Source organism: Pelobates fuscus, chromosome 4 (genome assembly GCF_036172605.1).
Source record: "Pelobates fuscus isolate aPelFus1 chromosome 4, aPelFus1.pri, whole genome shotgun sequence".
In the NCBI taxonomy this organism is placed as follows: Eukaryota; Metazoa; Chordata; class Amphibia; order Anura; family Pelobatidae; genus Pelobates; species Pelobates fuscus.
The window spans coordinates 364,045,825-364,069,457 of NC_086320.1; the positions used below are offsets into that span (position 1 = coordinate 364,045,825).

General features: G+C 40.8%; 1 protein-coding gene across 1 annotated transcript in view; it reads right to left on the reverse strand.

Moving 5' to 3' along the window:
* Nucleotides 1-1,525: 1,525 nt before the first annotated feature.
* Nucleotides 1,526-23,633, reverse strand: part of UBE3C (ubiquitin protein ligase E3C) — a 70,748-nt gene continuing 48,640 nt past the window's right edge. The window contains exons 20-24 of the mRNA XM_063452667.1: nt 17,528-17,740; nt 15,434-15,622; nt 15,111-15,177; nt 13,760-13,890; nt 1,526-2,498 (exon numbers count right to left, since the gene is read on the reverse strand). Of these exons, the coding sequence (XP_063308737.1) occupies nt 2,328-2,498; nt 13,760-13,890; nt 15,111-15,177; nt 15,434-15,622; nt 17,528-17,740 (771 nt within the window). The 3' untranslated portion in view covers nt 1,526-2,327. The remainder of the gene's footprint in view (nt 2,499-13,759; nt 13,891-15,110; nt 15,178-15,433; nt 15,623-17,527; nt 17,741-23,633) is intronic.

A 23,633-nucleotide genomic window follows, 5' to 3' on the forward strand; every position in this document is an offset into this window, starting at 1 on the left:
CACACAAACACACACACACACACACACAAACAGACACACACAAACAGACACACACACACACACACAGTCAGACACACACACAAACAGACACACACACACACACACACACACACACACAGACACACACACACACACACACACAAACAGACACACACACACACACAAACAGACACACACACACAGACACAAACACAGTCACAGACACACACATTCACACACACACACACACACAAATGATTATTTTTTTAATTAAAAAAATGTCCACCCAGCCTCCCTACCTGGAGTGCTGGCGTGGACTTGTCCCTGGGGTCCAGTGGGTCGGATGCCTGTGTCCATCTCAGACGCGGTGAGGGAGCTGTGAGCTCTCTGCTCCCTCTCGCCGCGTGGGCTGTCTGCTGTAGCTGGGAGCCGGAATATGACGTCATATTCCGGCTCCCAGCATCAGCAAGCAGCGCGCGGCGAGAGGGAGCAGAAAGCTCACAGCTCCCTCGCCGCGGCTGATATTGAGAGAGCCGACTGGGGGGGGGGGGGGGGGGGGTCCATAACCTCTTGCCCCCCCCCCCTCCCATCCATGACAGGGGGGACATGGGGGGAGGAAGGGGGGCGCTGAGTGCCTGCAGGAACGGCGTTCCTGCACAAAAAAAGTGCAGGAACTCCGTTCCTGCAGGACTCAATCCATAGGCGTGCCGCGGGGATTAGGGTGTGCCCAGGCACACCCGGCACACCCCGTGCGCACGCCTATGACAATCACTATATATCCAAAATTGAGTAGCAAAAGGAGAGAGAGTAATAAAGAAATAGGTCAGACCGTGCCAGTTATATCAAATAATGGCACAGGTGATTAGGGAAAAATGGGTTGAATCATAAATGGAGCCAAATAGCCCAACGTTAACACCCCACTCCTATCACCCAATATCACCAATGACTCAATTCCCCCAACTCCTAACGCTATCTGAATAAAAACTGTTGTTAGAAAAGTTAAATCTAACTAAGCGTCTAGCATCCAATTTAAAGTCTAGTAGAGAGGGTGGCTGTATTAAAATAACGAAATAACTGCTGAAGCATCGTCCCTGTCTGTCTCCCACACCCTCCAACGAGGGTAAATCAGATTAACTGAGAGCAAACAGATTATATTAGGAAACAAAACAAAAAAAACATTACGGTGTCTGTAAAGCTTCCATCTAAGTGTGGGAGCTTAAACTTTATAAACAGGAGGAAGTGATATGTCAGCCTATACCTAGGCAAGGAAACCTGAATGGGCTGTAGATGAAGGCCAAGTCCACAAAATAAGACTAGTGAAGGTGGCCCGTTTGCTTCCCCAGATTCCGAACCCCTTCTTGCCATGTGAGCAGGGCAAAGTCCATAGACCGTCCCTTAGGCCCCACCTTGCTACGTTAAAGTACTGACAATCCCCTTTGTGAACAATATAATTTTGTTTGTAAAGCAAGACAAAGCCAGATAAATTTGTTTGAAATAATATTTAATAGATGTTACTGTATAACCTTTTCCATAACAGGACTGGACTTTGCATGACCAAAAAAAAAAAAAGTACAAAAAAAATAAAATAAAAAATTAATCTGTACAGAAATGAAACCCAAAGACACGCAAAAGAAATTACATTCACAACAGAGTATATTTTCATCATGGTGTACATTGTACAGAAGCACTTAAAATGGACAGTCCAACCCCCGAAAAGGGTATTTTCTTTTCAATAGAAAGATCAAATAAAATACTAGAAATGACTCCTTTGATGCTTATCTTGCAGGGAAGGTAGTGAACAAATACGTTTAGCGGAAACAGTTAAAATTTTATTATTTCTTTCTTTTAATTTAACATTCTGATGCAGGAGAAATAAATGATGATTTGTTGCAACTTATCATAATTATCCCCTTTTGTTCATTATATGCAGACATTTGTTGTTTTTAGTTATTTTTTTCATTCTAGAAAATCTAGAACCCTGTTTGAGACCATAAAGCGACCAGATGCTTTTTTTTTTTTCTTTAATTGTAGAAAGGTATTGCCAACTTCTGGAGTTACTTAGATCCAAACAGCACAAAGCCAAGATTTATATCTTTGGTTAATTTCACAGAGATGCCATTTTGCTTCAAAAGTGCTCTTCCTCAAAAGAAGGCACCAAGGGAAAGTGGCGTCTGTTGTTCAAAAACTTGATTCTAGATTACTCTATGATGGCCATCCCGGGCAGATATTAAAATGGCTTCTTCACATAACAACACTCTATATCTCCATAAACAGTTCCATATGATGGTGCGTTGCAAGTAGACACCAGATACTAGTTCCATGTTGGAGCCATTTTGTATCTCTCTTACTCAGCTCAACTCAAAGCCCGCAGCACATTCAATGGCATAAAGCAGCTTGCTTCTCATCAGATTTTCATCGTAAAACTCTGGCAGTTTTAGAAGGTTCATACAGGTACTGGCGGTAGGTAGCCTTTCTAGATCAGAGCCTCCGTTGTGGATACAGAATGCAGGATACAATTCCTGAAAAAGGGAGAACGGAGAAGTTTAATGATCGAGACTTAACTTCTAAAGTGATACAATGTACAGGTACTGACAATGTCATTTTATCAAAATTCATATTCTTCCAACAGTGAGGATACTCCAAGCACCATGACCACTTCAGTTATTTGAAGTGGTCATGGTGCCTGTAGTCTGTAATCACTATGAAACGCAGCACATACAAAGATTAACGCCTCTTCTGTCGGAGGTGTAACTACATTTCTGACAGCAACATAAAGGTGACATCAGCCAGTCTGAAATTAGTGTTTCCAGGTTGGCTAATATCAATTCTCTTAAAAAAAAACAAACAAAGGGGCCAGACCAAAAAAAGGTTACTCCAAATGAAACCAATGCTTTAATATATTTCTCTCCAAGATTAGTCAGGCATTAGAACTGGTTGTGCAGTAAATACTATGCTTACTGTCCTCCTTCCCAAACAGTGTTTGTTTTGCTCTAAATATTCTACAGTACATGATGTCATGACATAACTATATAACAGAAAGCTGGGAATTGAATTACACCTCCCAGAAACTCTAATCTGCTCACAAGGCAATGCTTATGGGATAAGCTCAGCAGTGCTATAGCAAATTAGGTGAGCATTACAATTGGTTAAGTAACTTCCTGGTTTAGTGAGAACTTTGGTGAGAACTTACTGCAGAAGCTACAAAACTGATCAGCAAATTAAATAACGTCACAATGTGTAGATGCGTATTATTAGATTTAGTGTATATTTTAAATGCAATATCTATAAGAAAGTTTCACGTTCAACCCGAAGTATTTGATAATCTTAATTTCCAGAGAGCGGAAAAATGTCACATTTCGTGTACTAAACATTTAAAAGCAGGTATTTAAATGCATTGCATGGACTGTTTGCTAGGTATCTTTAAATAGGTTAAAGGCTTATTCCACTTTAAGGCTTTAGTAATATGAAAAATAAAGTGATGCAGTAAAACTGTGCGGCTGTCCAACATGCGCACCGCATAATTAAATAAATTACGCCTCTGTGTGAATCACAAGTAAAGGAGAATCAATTTATTATTTTGACCTGACGGGAACTTAACAATTTTAGCCACTCTTATACAAATGTTTTTTTTTCTGTATCTACAGCAACTTAATTTATTAAAGTTATTAAGCTTTAATTAGTTTCAGAAAATGCTATCTCGTAACATTTAATCTGGCTCCAAATGGGCTCTTAATTTGTTAATGGTGTAACCTTCTGCTACCCAGAGTCTACAAACGGTAAATAATGTCTGGAAATGGCGAGGATAGCAACATTACAGAAGCTTAAAGTGGTGGCCGCGTTCAGCTACTTTACAATCCTATTTAATGAAAAGATTTTACATATAATAAAAGACCAGGTAAAGCAGATTATAATTAGTCACTTTGGGGTTCTGGAACATGATCAGAAACCGTCTTCCTATCTTACCTCGCATTTACTAAAACCAGCGCTATATATACATTTTAGGCAGCACTAGATCGGGTCATATAATTGCACCCCTCCCCCCATCACCACCACCACCACCACAATTTATCAAACATCAGATCAGCCATTAACACAAAAAACAGGCTGCGCACACCTCATTAACCACATACATACTGAGAGAAACACTATAGCATTAGCTATGCAAATGTTTTTTGCTAACTTTATAGTTTGGTGCTTGTCGTTTAGGTCAGTGCTCCCCAACCTTTTTATCGTCGCGGACCGGTAAACGTTTGATAATTTTTCCGTGGCCCGCTTGTTTTGATTTAATAAGACAAAAAAAAAACCAGTCACATATATTAAAAAAAACACGCAGACACATACATAGTCAGAAAATCACAAACACAGTCACATAAAGACATAGACTCAAAATTGTGTGTATGTGTGTGTGAGCGGTGCAGTGTGTATGTGAGGGTAGCAGTGTGTGTGAGAGTTGCAGTGTGTGTGTGTTTGGGGCGGTGTGTGTATGGGGGGCAGTGTTTGTGGGGCAGTGTGTGTAGTGTGTGTATGGGGGCAGTGTTTGTGGGGCAGTGTGTGCAGTGTGTCTATGGGGGCAGTGTTTGCGGGGCAGTGTGTGTATAGGGGCAGTGTTTGTGGGTTAGTGTGTGCAGTGTGTCTATGGGGGCAGTGTTTGCAACGCAGTGTGTGTAGTGTGTGTATGGGGGCAGTGTGTGTAGTGTGTGTGGGGCAATGTGTGTAGTGTGTGTATGGGGCAGTGTGTGTAGTGTGTGTATGGGGCAGTGTGTGTAGTGTGTGTATGGGGGCAGTGTTTGTGGGGCAGTGTGTGTAGTGTGTGTATGGGGGCAGTGTTTGTGGGGCAGTGTGTGTAGTGTGTGTATGGGGCAATGTGTGTAGTGTGTGTATGGGGCAGTGTTTGTGGGGCAGTGTGTGTGTGTATGGGGCAGTGTTTGTGGGGCAGTGTGTGCAGTGTGTGTATGGGGCAATGTGTGTAGTGTGTGTAAGGGGCAGTGTGTGTAGTGTGTGTATGGGGCAGTGTTTGTGGGGCAGTGTGTGTAGTGTGTGTATGGGGCAGTGTTTGTGGGGCAGTGTGTGTAGTGTGTGTATGGGGCAGTGTTTGTGGGGCAGTGTGTGTATGGGGCAGTGTTTGTGGGGCAGTGTGTGTAGTGTGTGTATGGGGCAGTGTGTGTAGTGTGTGTATGGAGGCAGTGTTTGTGGGGCAGTGTGTGTAGTGTGTGTATGGGGCAGTGTGTGTATGGGGCAGTGTGTGTAGTGTGTGTATGGAGGCAGTGTTTGTGGGGCAGTGTGTGTAGTGTGTGTATGGGGCAGTGTTTGTGGGGCAGTGTGTGTATGGGGCAGTGTTTGTGGGGCAGTGTGTGTAGTGTGTGTATGGGGCAGTGTTTGTGGGGCAGTGTGTGTAGTGTGTGTATGGGGCAGTGTTTGTGGGGCAGTGTGTGTAGTGTGTGTATGGGGCAGTGTTTGTGGGGCAGTGTGTGTAGTGTGTGTATGGGGCAGTGTGTGTAGTGTGTGTATGGAGGCAGTGTTTGTGGGGCAGTGTGTGTAGTGGGCAGTGTTTGTGGGGCAGTGTGTGTAGTGTGTGCATGGGGGCAGTGTTTGTATGGGGGGTAAGGAGGGTAGGGAGGCTTTTTTAAAATTTATTTATTTAATTAAAATTAATATATTCATGTCCCCCCTCCCTTCTTACCTTTACTGTGAGGAGGGGGGACATTTCTTAGTCCCTGGTGGTCCGGTGGGGATTCCCTGGTGGTCCGGTGGTGGTGAGATGAACTCTAGCCCAGTTACAGGGCTAGAGTTCACTCTCGCGAGATTTGGAGCGTTGCCGTGGTTACCGCGGCAACGCTCCAAATCTCGCAAGAGGAGGACCCGGAGGAGCTGCAGGTAAGAGCTCCCGGGTCCTCTCTCACTCCCTCCCCTGACGGCTATCAGCACAGTGCCTGCGGACCGGGGAGGGAGATCTCTGATCTCCCCTCCGGTCCGCAGGCACATTGCAGGGCTGGCACTTGGGCAATGCCAGCCCTGCATGAGCCGGCAACTCGCACACCCCTGGGCGGCCCGGTACCGTTTGATCCACGGACCGGTACCGGTCCGTGGCCCGGGGGTTGGGGAACACTGGTTTAGGTGACCAGCCCCAACCTGCAGGGAGCAAAAAGTACTTTTACTTTCTCTTTCGCTGCTTGAATCTCACCTCCTTGACTCAGATCAAGATCCCATAGGAAAGCATTGGGAGGCAAGTGCGCAAGTGTGGCAAAATGCTGCGTCAATCAGATGGTCGGTCTCAGGCCATCTGATAGAAATAGAGTATTATTCTGTTATTTCCCCAGAAGCGCCTATTGTGGCTGTTTGATTGACAGCAAGTTGAGGCACTTAAACCCTGCAATACTGAAACATTGCCGTTCTACAGGATTACAACAGGAAACGCATGGCACTCAGACTATTTCAATGAGCTCTAGACTCTGATTCGGACCATTCTGATGATTTATCCGACCTTATTCAGATTATAAATTTGAGGAGGATCAAACCACAACTCATGGCATAAATGCCACTGATACCTCTGGCACTGAGTTATCTCATCCAGCAATATCCAAGGAGGGAAAAAATAATTGACCCGCAGGTCGAACCTTTGTTTTACCTTTGACTTACGCCACCTCCACTGGGCCGAATGGTAGCCAGCCGAACAGGTGGCATGCTACATTGCTGCCCGAGTCCGCAAGCATCTTGATAAGGAGACCGGTAATAAATAGCGGGCAGAATGCCCACGTCCTACTGTACCGGACGATGTATGAAAGACTCCCCAGGTCGACCCCAAGACCCTCAATTATTGGGCAAGACGGGTTTGGACTTTTCCCTGTGCAACAGCAAGGACAAAAGTTTTAGATATTTTGCGTCCAGCCACCAAGATCTTCAAGGCTGTAGCAGAATCTTTGGTTGAGGACGATGTACTAGATCAGGGATAGGCAACCTTCGGCACTCCAGTGTTGTGGACTACATCCCCCATAATGCTCTTACACCCGTAATGCTGGCAAAGCATCATGGGAGGTGTAGTCCAAAACACCTGGGGTGCCGAAGGTTGCCTATGCCTGTACTAGATCGTCTCACCATTAGGGGTTGGATAAAGAGGTTGATCTGCTTGATTGGCAATGCAAACACTACGCTTGCCACAGAACATTGTAAATCAATCCTCTTAAAAATGAAACCAAAACTAGTTAATCTGGCAATTACAGAGCCAGGCCCTCAGGCGAAAGGCTTCCTGTTCGGTGAGTCTTTTGTGAAAGACCTGGTATGTCCAAACATTCCCTGCCTTAGACAAGGCACAGACAAATGAGGAGGGTGTTCCACCCTAAGGTTTTTGCTGGGCTGACAGAACAAGGGACCGGCAGAGGTAGTAGAGGGTCACAACGTCCGAACCGAGGCTGCTAAATGGGGAGAACCCCCTTTCCAGAACAGAGTCAACACTAACCTTTTTCCCTCAACGAGGCAGATCCTGGATGTCAAGAGGCATGCAAGGTGCTCCTTTGGGACGACGTCCTTACGGTAAGATACTACAAATCACCTTTCTTCCCTAGTGGTAGTGGGGGGGCAGACTCACCCATGTTTTCCATGTCTGGGCTCTTATTACTTCAGATGCTTGGGTACTTAGGGTTGCCAATGGTTATCGGATAGATTTTGTGTCCCTTCCTACCCAGGGAGATTGTTTTTTTCCCCCACTCGATATGATCCTCGTTTCCGAAGAGATACGAGAATTGGCACACAAAGGTGCCATCCACGAAGTCCCAATGCAGACTCAGAGTTTCATGAGCAATTTGTTTCAGGTCCCCATAAAAGTCCCCCACCCCGTGATCAATTTGAAACAACTAAACGCTTATGTGACGTGCCATAATTTCAAGCTAGGCCCAGAGATGCATATCTCACTGTACCCATCGCAGACGTTCATCAAGATTAGATTTCCTGCAATTCACGTGGCATGGAAGGAAATGGCGGTTCCACTGCCTTCCCTTCGGCCTATCTTCACCAAGCTCATGAAGCCGGTTATCGCTCTCCTCCGCAGTCATGGGATCGATATCTTTCTGCTATTCCAGTAGGTCCCTCTACTTCATACTCATCTCGGTTGGACCACAACCTTGCTGCAAAACCTGGGCTTCATTAAAAATTGGGAAAAGTCCATACTCATTCCCACGCAACAGAGTTTCTGGGTCTTCTTGTAGACTTATCTCTGCAGACTCCTGCCTATATCGAAACTGAAGGACATGAAAAAGAAAATTTGTCACTTCACAAATTTTCGCTCAAACACCTGGCCCGTGTTATCGGGCTCCTGGCTGCCTCCATACAAGCCATTATCCTGGGGCTCCTTCACTACAGGGCCCTACAACGCCTACAAGCATCCTACGTCAGAGGTGGCGCCTCATACGAGGATATCGTGACATTGGATGCGGAAGCAAAGGAGGAACTCCACTGATTGCTCCTGAACAATAAGGTGTGGATTGGCTGGGTCATTTTCAGTTTGAATCCAGACGTCATAGAATCCAACGCGAGTTTGTACGGCTGGGGTGCATGCTGCGGAGATATCTCCACAGGCGGAAGATGGTCGAACTGGAATCAATGTTACATATAAACTGCTTCGAACTCCTAGCAGGATCACATCTCAGCTGTTCATTATATCAATCATCTCGGAGGCACAAAATCCAAAGTGCTGGTGAATTTGCCCAAAGATTTCTAGCATTTTTGTCTTCAACACAATATTGCAGTCAGGGCGGAATACATCCCAGGTCTATCCAACATTATGGCGGATTGGTACTCTGGCCATTTTCGAGATTCCAGCGACTGGCGCCTTGATTCCCAAATCTTTCAGTACATTTGGGATCGTTGGGGTCCTTTGGAAATAAACTTGTTCGCGTCTCGCTTGAATATCTAACTTCCTAACCTTTTCAGTTGGAGGCTGGTTCCTGCGGCATTGGCTACGAATGCATTTTCCCAGGAGTGGTCCTGCGCCAGTAATTATGCATTTCCTTCCATTTGCCCTCATCATTCGCTGCCTCCTCCATCTTTGGCATTAATCTGGCTTTCTAGTGATAGTGACCAACTTGTGGCCGTCACAACCTTGGTTTCCACCTCTCCTGGAGATGGCGGTAGACCACCCCCGTCTTCTTCCGAATTTGCAATCTCTCTTACGGGACCCTCCACCTCTTCATCATTCAGGGTCTCCTCCACCTCATGGCGTGGCTAATTTCCAGGAAATCTGGCCCATCGAGGGAGTTTCGCAATCGACTCTCAGACTTCTTGAGGGCGCATGGGCACCCGGCACGAGACAGTCTTACAAGTCTGCTTAGCGCACATGAAATGATTGGTGCGTGGAACGGGGTGTGGATCCCCTATCAACTTCTGTGACAACTGTCCTCCAATTTTTGACTTCCCTTTATGATAACGGGAAGGCATATCGGGCGGTCAACCTCTACTGTTCAGCTATTTTGGCTGGTCATGCCGGTATTGATGGTGTCCCGATTGGACGTCACCCATTTGTTTGTGATCTTCTCTGCGGCATTCGTTTTGCAAGACCGCCTCTTCCTCGCGACTGGCCAGATAATGAGACTTTATCCATGAAACAAATCTCGGCTAAACTAGTTATGCTGCTTTGTTTAATTTCGTGCAAGAGAGTATCAGATGTTAGGGCACTCGATGACGATGCTCGCTCTTTCTCCCCAGACGGGTTTTTTTTTTTACATTTCACGGAGGACAAAATCGGCTTTTCGGTCGGTTTTATACCCGGCTTTTCCCTTTAAACCACAACTCTGTCCGGTGGCTTGTCTACGTGTTTACGAAGCACTTACTGCCCCCCTTCGGACAGGATCAGATCCTCAACTTTTCATTTCCTTTCGTCATTCGCATGCTCCAGTATCCCCTCCTATCTTGGCTCACTGGGTCAAATGGCTCATGTCCTTGGCAGGTGTTGATCAATCCATTTTTTTCTCCTCATTCGATTTGCAGTGCTATGGCTTCTAAGGCCACCTTTGCTGGCTGTCGTTTAGAGGCTACTTTAAAAGCGGCTGATTGGTCCTCGAAATCTACTTTCCGTAATTTCTACTTTAAACCAATCCAGCATTTTGCAGAAGCCGTGATTTCGTAGCTTTAAGGTAGCATAATAGGAGTCTCCGTGTCTAAAATTCAGAGATTTTACCATTATCATGACGTAAAGTCATGATTTTATAAAAAGACACAGAGGCGAGTATTATCCCACCCACCCTTGGGCGGCTCTGGTATATGTCAAGGTAAGTTACTATCCTTTCCTTACTAATCGAGTGACCGGTCTTCAGTGGTAAGTCTAGACTTTAGCGGTATTGCTGTTATATCATTTGCCTTCACATCTATAGGGTGCAGTTTCTTTAGTATCCTAAGACTTTTGTTTTTTTATGATATTACAATTCCATGAGTCATTGATAAGTCAAACGATTGTGCTTCTAGTATGTTGCCATTCCATAATTACACGATATTACAATATTTTTCTTGTTTCTTTTAGCGTGAACTTGCTTGCAACACCCTTCTGGATCATATTCCCTGTTCCAGCTTGTTTGTTTTCCAGCTTGTGGTGTTAAGTTCTACTTCGGGATTCGCAACAAAGAGCAAGTGTTCGCCTATGTTGCGCCTACTTTAGGATAAGGATGTTGCTGATTGGATGTTTATGTAACTAGGCGGATATTGTCATTGTGATGTTTATACCTGTTTTTTCTATTGATTTGCATTTGTTATTTCTTTGCTGCTGAGGGAATTAAAGAAAGAGTGCAGCATAATAGGAGCCTCCGTGTCTTCAATAAAATCATGACTAAGTCATGATAATAGTAAAATCTGTGAATAGGGCAGTAAGATGCCGATTAATAGGGGGTATTAATCTGTAAGTTGCTATCCATATGTTGTGGCAGCATTATAGCTGGTGGGAGTCTGGAATAGCATTGCTTGAAGCTACCATAACACACTGAGTGCATAGATTTATTTAGCCCTGTTTTACAATTATACAATTGCTGCATACACTTCTTGGTGTATATTTGATCAATGGACATGGTGGTTTCTGAAGACAACTTTAAAAAACAAACAAAAAACAAAACAAAAAAACTTTGTACTTTGAGTCAAGTAATTACAGTATGACCGTACAATTCATTTTGAAATACATCATTGTATTGATTTAGTTACTGGCATGGCCACAGAATATGGATTTAAAAAAAAAAAAGGAACAATTCACCAAAATCTACTCCGCTGAGCAAGTCCAGACCGGTCACTGGGCAGTGCTGAGCGCCGGTTGGGGTAATTAGGGAATAATGCAATCCAACCCAGTCAATCAGAAAGGTACCGTATATAAACCGTCAGCTAGCTGTATTAACCATCTGTGGTTTTCTACTATACTTTCTGCTGCATCTTAATAGCCATTATGTGATACAGTTCCAGCAAAAATTAAATGTGCTCGAGTGGGAACAAAATTCAGTTTTACCACACAAGACTTCACACTGCAAAACAGAACTGAATTATCAACAGCTGAGGAATAAGTGGCCGAAGCCTCTATAGCCCCACAAACGGTGTTCATCTACCTGACTGCTAAATAATATGTCTGGACTTATTATTGTCCCAGTACTGCTACTAAGTCTACCTGCCAGTTTATAGAGGTATGGATGTAGGATAATGGAATATGATGTACCGGTATTTATGTGATTATTATCAATCATTTAAGAAATGCCAGACTTTCTGTGTCCTTGGCTTTTGAGAAAGTGTCCTGGGCAAAATAACTTGGCATTTCCCTTGGAAGATGAATGTCAAATAAATAGCTAGGTGCGGTTCCGTTGCATGTTTTCAGCAAGTATGGGGAATAGCTTTAATCAGCCCAGTTTGTCAAAGAAAAAAAAAAACACACACACTACAACGCATTTCACACATTAATTATGTTTCTTGAAAGAATATTGAACAAATGGTTATTGAACGAGCAAACAATATTTTATTTACAGTTATATGAACACGGAATACTTCTATAGAACCCTTGTACAGCTTACATTTATGGAAGATAAACAGTGCCATGATTTTCACTGGTTTTACATCTTCTATGTCCGTATTAATACAGGGGGGAGGGGGGAGTTAGAATTGATTGAACGTAACTGATAGTAATCTTACATGTGTGATTCAGGGGCCATTTAAAAACGATTTAAACAAATAATGCATTGAGGTAAAACAAACATTATTGAAATAGCATGAAAAAATAAATCCCTATCACACCCTTTACTGAAAGGAAAATGGATAATTATTTAGTAATCTAAGACTAACAAGTGAATGCTTTCATGTTCCCTTTCAATATTTCCTGTAGATCTTGTGTATGTTTGCACTGGGTTTAGCCATTTGTATTTATCCTGCAATAATAAGTTCACACCCAGACAGCAGTGGAGAAAAACCTCTAATTACCTTTCAATGGAAAGGTCAAGCGTTTAGGATAAATATTACTTGATTTATTAATATCTAAGATACCCAACAGACCGCCACTAGAGGGACTTCCTTCTGCATGAGGACATTCAGTGTCACCAAAAACCTGGGGAAATCCTAATGAGAGCAAAGGCAGACCCGAGCCATCGCCGAGGGACATGGACACTGGACTCAGGTAAGTGATAGAAGAGTTTTTTAACACCTTCTGCACTGAAGAGGGGGAGGAGGCACTATAGGGAGCTATAGTGCCAGGAAAACCAGACCACTTGATCTCAATGAACTGGTGTGGGTGCAGTGTTCTTGTCCATTTAACCCTGCAATGTAAAACACTGCAGTTTCCGAGCCACTAGAAGCGCTTCTTGCATTTTCACGATGCTTTTTGGTAGTTAATGCTAACCCTTTACTAACCTTACTCCTACACTTACACTAACTACTAAACACACAGCTACCCTAACCTAACCTGTACTCTATCTCTAACCCTAAAACAGCATTAATCCTAACGGGTACTTATCCCAACACGAACCCTACACCGAACAGAACACTAACAGTAACTCAAAGATTCTGACATCCAGATTGATTTCCCAACTCACACAGTAGAGAATGCTCTGTAAGCACTTCCTGTCGGGTGGTTGCAGCATGAGAGAGAGAGAAAGAGAGAGATCTGCCGTTAACGCTGCAGCTCCAGCTGCTCCTCCTGCCAATCACACTGCGATCGGTGCTGTGCAGCTGGTAAAGCCCGGCGCAGATCATATTCATCAGGGCCTTTTCAGACCATTGGTGTCTCTCTCTCTCACAGCTGAGGGGATTTAGGAGGATTTGAAGAGCTCTATGCAGGACTTTCTTTGACCACTGAATGCAGCACATCTGTCTGGTGTGACCATATTTAGTGTCCCCAGACAGACAGAGCGAAGCACTAGCTAATGATTAATATGTAAGCTCGTTTGTGCAGGGTCCTCATCAACCTACTGTTCCTGTAACATTTTATACTTGTCTCATTTATTGTTAAATTCCCCCCTCCTATAATATTGTAAAGCGATGTGAAATATGTTGGCCCTGTATAAATGCCAAAAATAATAATAATAATATGCCGTCCTAACGCAGTTAATGCTCACTGATAGGATGGCATGGAACCTGCTTAATGTCGTTAAAGGATTACATAATTAGTTGAGAAATTTAAAATTTGTTTCAGTACTGATAAAAGCCAGCGAGTCACAGATACATAGAGGTATTCTGCATCAAGATCCGAATTATTAATCAATCTGCAAAAACATTCTATTGGTTCCTCGTTTTAGTGTACACAAACACACCCTCCCTCTGACATGAAATATACCACACTTACTTTAAAACCTAATAATGGAGGACGGGAACAGCTGGTAACAAACTTCAATAATTTTCGCTTTTCCTCATCTGTAAAATTTTCCACCACTCGCCAGAAAATGTTAATCACTGGATGTTCAGCAGAATATCCTCCTAAAAAAAGAATGTGTGCACAATAAAAGGTTAAACAATGCTCAGACATTTCAGAAGATAAAACAATCATTTTGGATCCTGACTTTTATAAACCCTTGAGAAGTTTGTAACTATGGTGGGTGGAGGGAACCACATGAAATCCAACGCTAGAAGTACAGCTGCACCGGACTGGCCTAGTGTTAATGTCCTGAGTCTCATCTATTGTGACATTTAAATTGTAATCATGGGCAGAGCATGCAACTGGTTCAGTAGGTATCATTATTTTATTAAGTTTATTTGAACTTTTATCAAACACACAGTATTTGAAAGAACAAAAAAAAATATATATATATTGCTATGCTATATATATATATAAATATATATCATTAAAACACAAATTGCAAACATAGCATAGCAAATAATTTCCATCTGTTGCATAAAACCAATGCTGAAAAACTAAAATGATATTCCAGCTGTTTGTTATATCTGACTTGCATAATCACCGCTGGGGGGAGGGGGGGTGGCAGGGGCTAAAAGCAACCACCAACCTCTACTGTTCCATCGCCATCTCTGTTCTTCAGGCCTCACCTCACACTCCCAGAACAAACAATACTGAATCTCTCCATTTTTCTCAGCACTACCCACCCACCCAGGTTCCTCAGAAATATCTAGAATGCTTCTCCAGCTGTTTGAGAGTCTCACTCAATTACCTCCTCATTCCCTTTATGTTTTACCTATAGCTGCAATTCTCTGTGAACTTCGTTTAGCCATCACTTCCAAATTCCCCCTGCTACCTCTTGTCTCAAATCGCCATTGTATCCTTTAGACTTTAAGCTCACTGGCTATCTAGCTAAGCACTTTGTAAAAAAAGAGCTTCAATAGCTCACATGTAGGGCCCTCTCTGCCTTTTGTATTTGTCCCAGTATATTGTACGTTCTCACGTAATTGTACCAGTAATAAATAATAAACACTGGGCTAGCAAACATGAAAGCATGTGTAGATCAAATCATACATTTTTTTTATTTTTTTTTAACAAAAATGACATTGAGTGTATCGCTCATATTGCATTTTGGGGGTAAACATCCAACTGACTGGTGCAGAATAAAAATAAAATAAACCTATAGATGAAAAGTATCCATTGATATATACTTCTAATAAATTGGCTAGTACAATATAAAGACTTTTACACCCAATTCCCAATAAATAACAGATCCGACTGACTGAAGGGAGATCAATTTTACCTGAATAGTTTGTGAAGGCTTTTAGGTCATCAAGGCAGATAGGAATCTGAGCACCAGAAATCAACACCTACAAATATATATCATTGTGAAAAGATTAATTAAAATCCAAACATTTTGTACTAATGCAATAAAGGCTTATATTCAATTGAGAGTTCTTCTATACATACATTACAAAAAAATAAAATTCATATTGAGTTCTATTTTAAAAAAACAAAAAACACAAAACACAAACACATATAAAAACAAAGTCGCTGATTTAGAACACATAAATCCACTATTGCAAAGTGCAGGCAGTGATACACCAATGTGTGGAGAACACATACCTGAATCTCCTGCTGGTCAAACATCCGTAGCCATTCTAGATTGACCACATTGGCAAGGCCTTGTCTGAAAGCCAGGCAGTGCTGACGAATCTGCTTATTTAGCCTGTAGTCGGCTACGAGATGGATATAGGCTATTCTGTTTGCACTGGTCACTGGGATATCTTTACCTCCCATTTTTAATTCTACTACCTGAACAAGAAACAAAACAAAAACCATGAAATAAAATGTTAAGATAGTAAAGTATAAAAAAAACAAAAAACAAAAACACAACAACCCAGAGACAAGGATTGCATAATATTTACTAGTTGCCAAGGTTGCATGCTATAATTACATTTTCAATTCTTCTTTAGAATTTCATGTTTCGGCAGTAATTTAAGCAACAGTTACGACGACAGACAAACCTAATTTGCTGAAATGAATGCCTACAGATTTGCTGTGTCACCTTCACTGTCCGACACTAGATGGCACTATATGTCAAATCTATTTTTGCTCTCAAACATAAATGCAGCATATTTTTGAGTATAAGGAGCACCCATTAGATGTATGGTTCAAAAGAAATTTACTCAACTACTGGTCAAATTACAGACAACTATAGGAAGTGAACCAATGCCGCACAGTGCGAGTTCACAAGACGGGATGAGGGAAAATAAATATAACGCTTTATTGGTAACCACTATAAAAGCTGACATATGGACATATTAAAACCAAGGTGAAAGAAACATTGCAGGCAGCCAAGCCTATAGTAGGAAAATGGGTTTCTACTTCAAGTAATACAGATGTGTGCAAAGTACCGGATATACAATAAAGAGTTATAATTTATTTCCCTTATTCTGCCTCATGGTCTCACGCTGTGTGACGTTGGCTCACTTCCTATCTGTGTCTGTTTAAGTATATAAGGGTAGCCCACTTTTTTTGAGGGAGGAGGGGGGCTGTGGTGGATTTCAGGCTAGTGACAAATTTTGATTTACCTCCTTTTAGAGGGAAGGTGACCTTGTTTTGTTTTGTTATACTCTACAAATTAGAAAGCCCATGTTTACAATGAAATACTAGTCAACAGAAAACAGATGGACATACAAATACGTATGCGCATATCTTGTCTGTATCTAGAAGAAATTAACTGTTTATATGTGCTTCAACTAATTTTTCTGGCATGTGATGCCCCTTTCCCTGGTATCTGTACAGTCTATTTATACTACCTTGTGCTTTACACCCTCACCCACACTTCTTTTGCTGCCAGTGAAAAATATCAAATCTACTGAGAAAAGGGTCTCAGGAGCAAACATTTATGGCCAGATGTAAATTTCCTGTGAACGGCCCGTTCTGTGACTTCTACAAAATTCTGCCTCCATCATCACACCGATGATTCTTCTAGTGGGTGCAGAGCTGGAAAATCCCAAATCTAGTGCAATAATCCTGCATTACCATTACCGTTCCATTAGGCTGTATGCCCAGCCTGCCTAAACTACAGGGCGGGATGCTGGTGGATGATCTATTGTAAATCATCAGACACAGGGGAACTACAGGTTGTTACCTCTGATTTGGAGATCTGAAGGGTAAAAAGAATTATGATGATTGTACTTTTATCTGATTACCAACCATTAATACTTAGTTTAAGCCAAGGAATATGGACTGTAGCTCACTTGATTACCCCAGATTTCAAGGTTTGATGGCTAACAGCAGGGATTGTGGTTTATATAATTAGCCTTCAATCTGATTATTCCCAATTCGGGTGTTTAACACCTAGAGAAGAGTTATGGGGAATATAAACGGCCTGAGTATCTCTGACTGAGGTTAGCAAGCTGATAAGACAGACATGTTACTGTATTTGTTTTAATAAAAAATAAATAAAAAAAAAAGAACCTTAACCCCTTAAGGACACATGACATGTGTGACACGTCATGATTCCCTTTTATTCCAGAAGTTTGGTCCTTAAGGGGTTAATAAGCAAAACATTTTATAACAAATTTTGCACTTTCAATACAATTGATGATGGCAGGTTTGCTCTAATGAAATGCCTAGTAGCTCTGTCAGCCATTCCCATTATCACTTGTTACAGTACTACAAAATAAACTGGTAAGAATAAATGAATCTTACCTGAGCCTCACCGAGGTCATTATTCACCACTGTAAAGTTTAAACCCAGTTCTTCCACATCTCCTTCGTAACTCTTTAAGAAAAGCAAATTCCGGTACATTTCGGGATCCAAGGACGCTAGGTGATGGATATCGACATCGGCACTCGTTCCCAGTAATTTGGAGAGGAAGAAGCTAGCAAAAGGCAATTCCACAAGCATGTTTTCATACAAAGCCTGCAAAATATAATGTGACAAAAAGCCACGTCATAAACCTGCTAGGGTTGTAACTAGAGGAAAATCATGGACAGTCAACGACTCTCAAACACATTCGCTAAACAATTGGTGGGAAAAAAATGTGAATCCGGTGCTTGCGGGTCCACATATATTGAATACTGAACAAGATATTTATATTGTAATACTTATTATGAACAGCTTTGACATCAATGGATAATACTCTTAACATGCTAAATAGTTAAACTGTGCATACAATACAAATAACAGGTGAGTGCTTGCATAAAATTTAACTAAAACATATTTACCTTTGTATTTTATACAGTTTGCACTATGTATGTTTTTCTGTTTTGTAGATTGTTCCAGTCTCTGTCTACATTCAGAACATTTTGATATGCATTTACTCGGTGTAGTATTTTGATCTATTGGTCTGTATTTTTAAGTGTTGGGGATACACTTATTAGCTTTATTTTTATTTGTAGCGCCTACACACCGTTACACATTTTTAAATAGTTCAATTTGCTTACTGTAATTATACATGCAAAGAAACAAAGTAATATGAAAATGGGTGATATATTAAATAAAGTGTTATTTCAGCTATTTATCAACGATTGTATACTCGTACTAACTAGAGCCATCACACTTTGGTTCTGGGAGGTTGGCCCTTAAGTGCATGTGCAGTTGGCAGTAATCCATATTTTCTCTTAGACTTGCACTTTGTTTTGAAAACTAAGTTCAGGTGTAACCGTGGAGTACTTACCTGCTCAGCCTCAAATCATCTCCCCAGGGGGTGTGCTACCAACCTAAAGCACCATTTATGGCAAGGGCTTTTAGTTTTTCATTTTGTTTATTGTCATGTTTAAAGTTCTCTTTAACACTGTGCAAGGGTACCAGCTAAATATTTGGCTTGGCCTTGTGGGGAAACAGAGCACGACTTTAGCCATCGCTTAATGTTTCAAAGGTTATTTCCTCTCTGGAAGTAAATTGCAATTTTGAAAAGGAAATAACTAGAGAAATGTATGTATGAGATCTGCAGGCAATCTATACATCATGCTAATCCCATTGTTAGCAAAAGTATGACCAAGATAATATTTCTGAGTAACAAACTGTATTCTCTCTTTAAATCACTGGAGCAAATTCTGCATGCAGACGTTTTGCCTTCTGGTATTTATGGGAAGCTACATTCCTAAAGGCCAGGGCAGACGTTTTGCCTTCTGGTATTTATGGGAAGCTACATTCCTAAAATGCCCATATGTACAGTATGTGTCACATTATGCTTTTTATCTCATGTTTTCCTATGCATCCCATGTGTCACACAATTGTAAGCTAATTTAATAGTGAAAATTATTTCCCCAGAGGGATCTACAGGTTTTAAGGACTGATTTTGCATTCCATAAAAATACTAGGAAAGGCAATAGTGAAAATAATTATATGAGAAAATGCTTTCACACTGTGCCAGTTAAATAAAAGCAGCAATTGAAAGAAACTTGTATCCCTCTGCTTGTATTCAAGTTTTATCTGATCGAATTACCTTGTTAGCTGTAGATAAAGCATTTTCACACCTCTTTATCTGGATTATTTTACACATTGAAGAAAGATTGGGCTATTTAATGACTGCAGGGCCAGGCTTTAATTACTTTGGGACTGCTCAGCAATCTCAGTCCCATTCACTACTCAATGACTCCAAACTTTAGATGACCCCACAATGTTTGAGCACTTGAAGCTTCTCATAGGAAACAGGACATATGTGCACTTCAAAGTGCATTTACCCAAATTGCATATCATTATAAAAATATAAAAACATTGTGTTTTGCTTACATTTTGTTGTGTGCATATGCACTTTGTCCTAACTTACTGTCGGGTACATTGTGATATTGACATTAATGTATGAATATAGATTTTTATTCTTCGTTCGTTAAGGATTTCTGTATTTCTGCTAGCAGGCTCCGATTAAGCTACAGAATTGCTCCCACAATTACTAAAAAAAAAGCCTGATTAGTATAGTCAAGAAGAGGCCGTAAAAAGTACCGGTACATTAAATTGTACACTAGTGTATCTCAATGAGATTGGAACAATTTATACACAAGGCAAGTATTTCTATCCACATTATACCTACTCTCTGTCAGTGAGCATTTTGTGCCAAATTATAGGAAAAAAAAATCATACTTCTATGCCACTTAAAATTCGCTGATACCCACATAGATATGGAGCCAGACTCAATCGTTTGCTAATTTACTTGCACTCGCAAAGCTACAATTTGCATTTAAAAACATGCAGAAACACAGACATTTTTAAACAGGTATAGCTAGAGAATATTTTATATTTTTTGCAGCCCTCCTAGGCCAGGTATTTGACACCCAGCCTGGCATAAGATCATGTATCGCTGGCAAAATCCACGTTAATTCTTGACTTTTCCCACTGCTGGTAATTGTATTTGAAAAGCAGCAATGGTTCAAAGTGAAACCACTCATGTCGGAAAACCTAAATTTATTTAAGGTGTGGATTTCAAAATGTGCCCTTTGTTGTGTGCTCCTTCAAACAAACTATGGGTGTAACAATGTCTTTTCAGTGTAAGGTCACGACGGTTTGCTATACTCAATTCAATTGTCAATTGATTGTACATACCAAAGCTACCTGTTCCCAACAATACATTCCTTTATTGACTCATAAAACGATAAATGCAATATACTCCCCTCCCCCCAGCAGGTTCAAATCTTTAAAGCCATTCTGTATTAAAACTCAAATAAATGATGGCGTTAAAAACCCATGACCACATCAGCTAAATGGGTTATAAATTAAATTTCCATAACGTATGCAAGAGAAATATCAACACAGACATAAATCAAGGTGGTTTCTAAACACAGGTTAATTGTGCAACTTTACAAACTGTCTATTTTTTATGCAAAATAATCCATTTAGCATTTGTCACAGGGTCCTTAATTCCAAGGATCTTGCATCATATGCCCCTCCGCGACTATCAATAACGGCGTCTCGATGAAATGGCAATAGGTATATTGCAGAAACGTGAATGTTATTTTTTAGCTGTCTGTCTTCTAGGAGTGTTTATGGCCAGACATTGTGCCAAAATGATTTGAAATAAAATGGATTAATTATGGTAGAAGCCTTTTAATATAAGTGAGTGAGCTGGGATGTGATTAACGCAAATTGTGTTGCTATCAGGAGAATAAATGGGAACAAACATCGCAGGCCATTTCGGTTTGCTGCCAAGTAACTTTTAGTAATTTACTGCATTAAGAATGAATAAAAAAATAATGCTTTTCAAATGCATCACTATCAATCTCAAGCTAGTTACAAAGTGAACATTTATTTCTACATCTAAAAACTATATAAACCCTGTTACTGGATTTCTAGACAACTTCCTTTCTTATTAAAGGTTCAAGGGATATGTACATTTTATGATTATTGTAAAACATCCAGTCATATGTTATATTTCATAATGGTTTATAATCAAAACGTATGGGGATTTGATGTCTAATGGAGAATAGTTCGTCACGGAGCACTTATAAACACACTTCCGTGCATAAGGTTTTGTCCCCCAAATCTTATGAACTAGGAAGAGTATATATATATATATGTATTGGAGTATAGATTATAAACATTTGTATTATATAATTTTGTATTGACCTCAGAAAGCAGACTAGTTAAGGTGACCTTGCCAGGTGGGGGACAGCTACATCCTGAAAAGATTCCACAATTGATGCTTTAACAAGCCGAGCCAGAATAACTAAAAACAAAAAAAGATTTCTGGATAAAGGAAAATTTTTAAATATATAATAATATATTTTCTAATTACTTTCACCACCAAATTTCAGAGGCACCATAAATAGCACAAATACATAATCAAGGTTTTAATTCTTAAAGGAACACCATCGTGTCAGGAATAAAAACATGTATTCTTCACCCTATAGTGTTAAAAACACTTTCGTTTACCAGCCCCCCTAGCTCCCCTTAAATAAGTAGAACGCTTAATCTTTATTCCAGCGCCGCGATGGTCCACCGGCGCCGGACCCAATCCGTCTCCTTGGCTGAGATAATCAGAATTGATGATCTCTGCCAATCCAATCATTTCCCACAGAAAAAAAGTGGGAGGCTATTGCGCATGTGCTGCAAAACGCTGTGCTGGCCAATTAGCATCTCCCCATAGATATGCATTGACTCAATGCTTCTTTACGGGGAACGTTCAGCTACTCCATGCAGAGCCACCTCTAATGGCCATCAGAGTGACTGCCATTGTTGGTGTCTCTAGGGAGCAATGTCAACATTGCCCTACAATAAGCTGTAGATGTTCAGGTGAAGATATTGTTCCCATTGAACATATGTACATTTTTTGTTACATAAAGAATATAAGTAAACAAAAAATAACAAAATGTACCTTTTTAAAATGTGATTTAATATATTTTCTAATTTTCTTTATCTAAAACATTTTCATACGGTAACTTTGAATATTTGAATGTGTGTGTATTACACATCTCTGAATAACTAAGATATAGAAGGATTCTGCCAGATTCCAATACACATTGGTCAGAATACGCAATGGTAAACTGTCTGATAAGAAGAGAACTTTTAGGGATTTGTTTTTGTGCTAATCTTGTACTGTATATAGGTTTGTTATAAATCACTCATCTTAGTGTACAGTGAGCTTAAGGGACCCTGTAGGCACTATAACCACATTGCATCAGTTATAGTGCCTGGTGTCCACTGGCACTGTCCCTCCATTCTGAAAAGTTTAACATGGAATGAGAGTCCCTGGCTTCCTTTAGCCCCAAGCCTGCTGGAGGTGTGGCTAAAGCAGAGATTACACCCATCCTTTTAGCAACACCGATTCCATCTGCAATGGCACTGTGATAGGCTAAAAGAGGTCAGCTGACACTCTCGGAGATGCAGATTGCTGCTCTGGGTAATGCTTCCCCAGAGTGGATGGGTTGCTGGGGATACTTTTTTTTAGCATTAAAAGCAGTTTAATGTGAAAGGAAGGACAGTGCCAGGGTACTCCAGACACTATAACCACTTCAACAAAAAGAAGCACCTATAGTGCTTACAGTGTCCCTTTAATGGTATTAAATAGAAGATCTTTCACCCATATTGCTCAAGTAAACAAATGGTAATGATAGTTAAACAAGTGAACAGTTTAGGGGCAAGGCTGAGCAGTAAATATGTGCGGGGGACAATCAAGAAGGAGTGGGATCCATATACACCATTGACCCATTAATATCTGCAGGTATGGAGAGTCGCTCAGTTTTAGTTCAAATGTGAAAATCTCTGCCTCTCTTACAATCCCGTCTTGAATGCTTTAGCCTAATGCACAGTTCAGCACGTAAACTACTGAATAGGATGGAACAGAATATTTATTCCACGCTTATTATTATTACTGGATATTTATTCCACGATTCTCGGGATTTTGCCTGCTACTACTGAAAGTGCCTTCATTGCACGTGAAATTATGTAGTGTACACAACTTGGTTTTTTTAGGCTACTTTAAAAACAAAGTTTTAACTGGTTTTAAATGTTCCCCTGACAAAATCGTTTTTAAAAAGTTATGCTTATAGGTATTAAGTGGTAATATTTTTAAAATTAAGCAACCCAAAAAAATAAATAACCAAGAATTACACAGTGAGTTTCATTATAAAGTAGAATTAATTCTAATAATATTCTTTTTCAAAAGGATCAAGAAGTTATTACCGTATACAATGGTTTAATGGGTTATTTATTCCAAACAGCCCAGTTTCCTGATTTACAGGCAATAAAATGCAATCACTACACAAACCAAAAGCAAGCATCATTCGCTAATGGAACGTTTAACGGAAAAGTGACCACTGGCAGAAGGTAATTCTTCTCAAATACACTTACGTGCAGAGACCTGTTTAGACTTTATCAC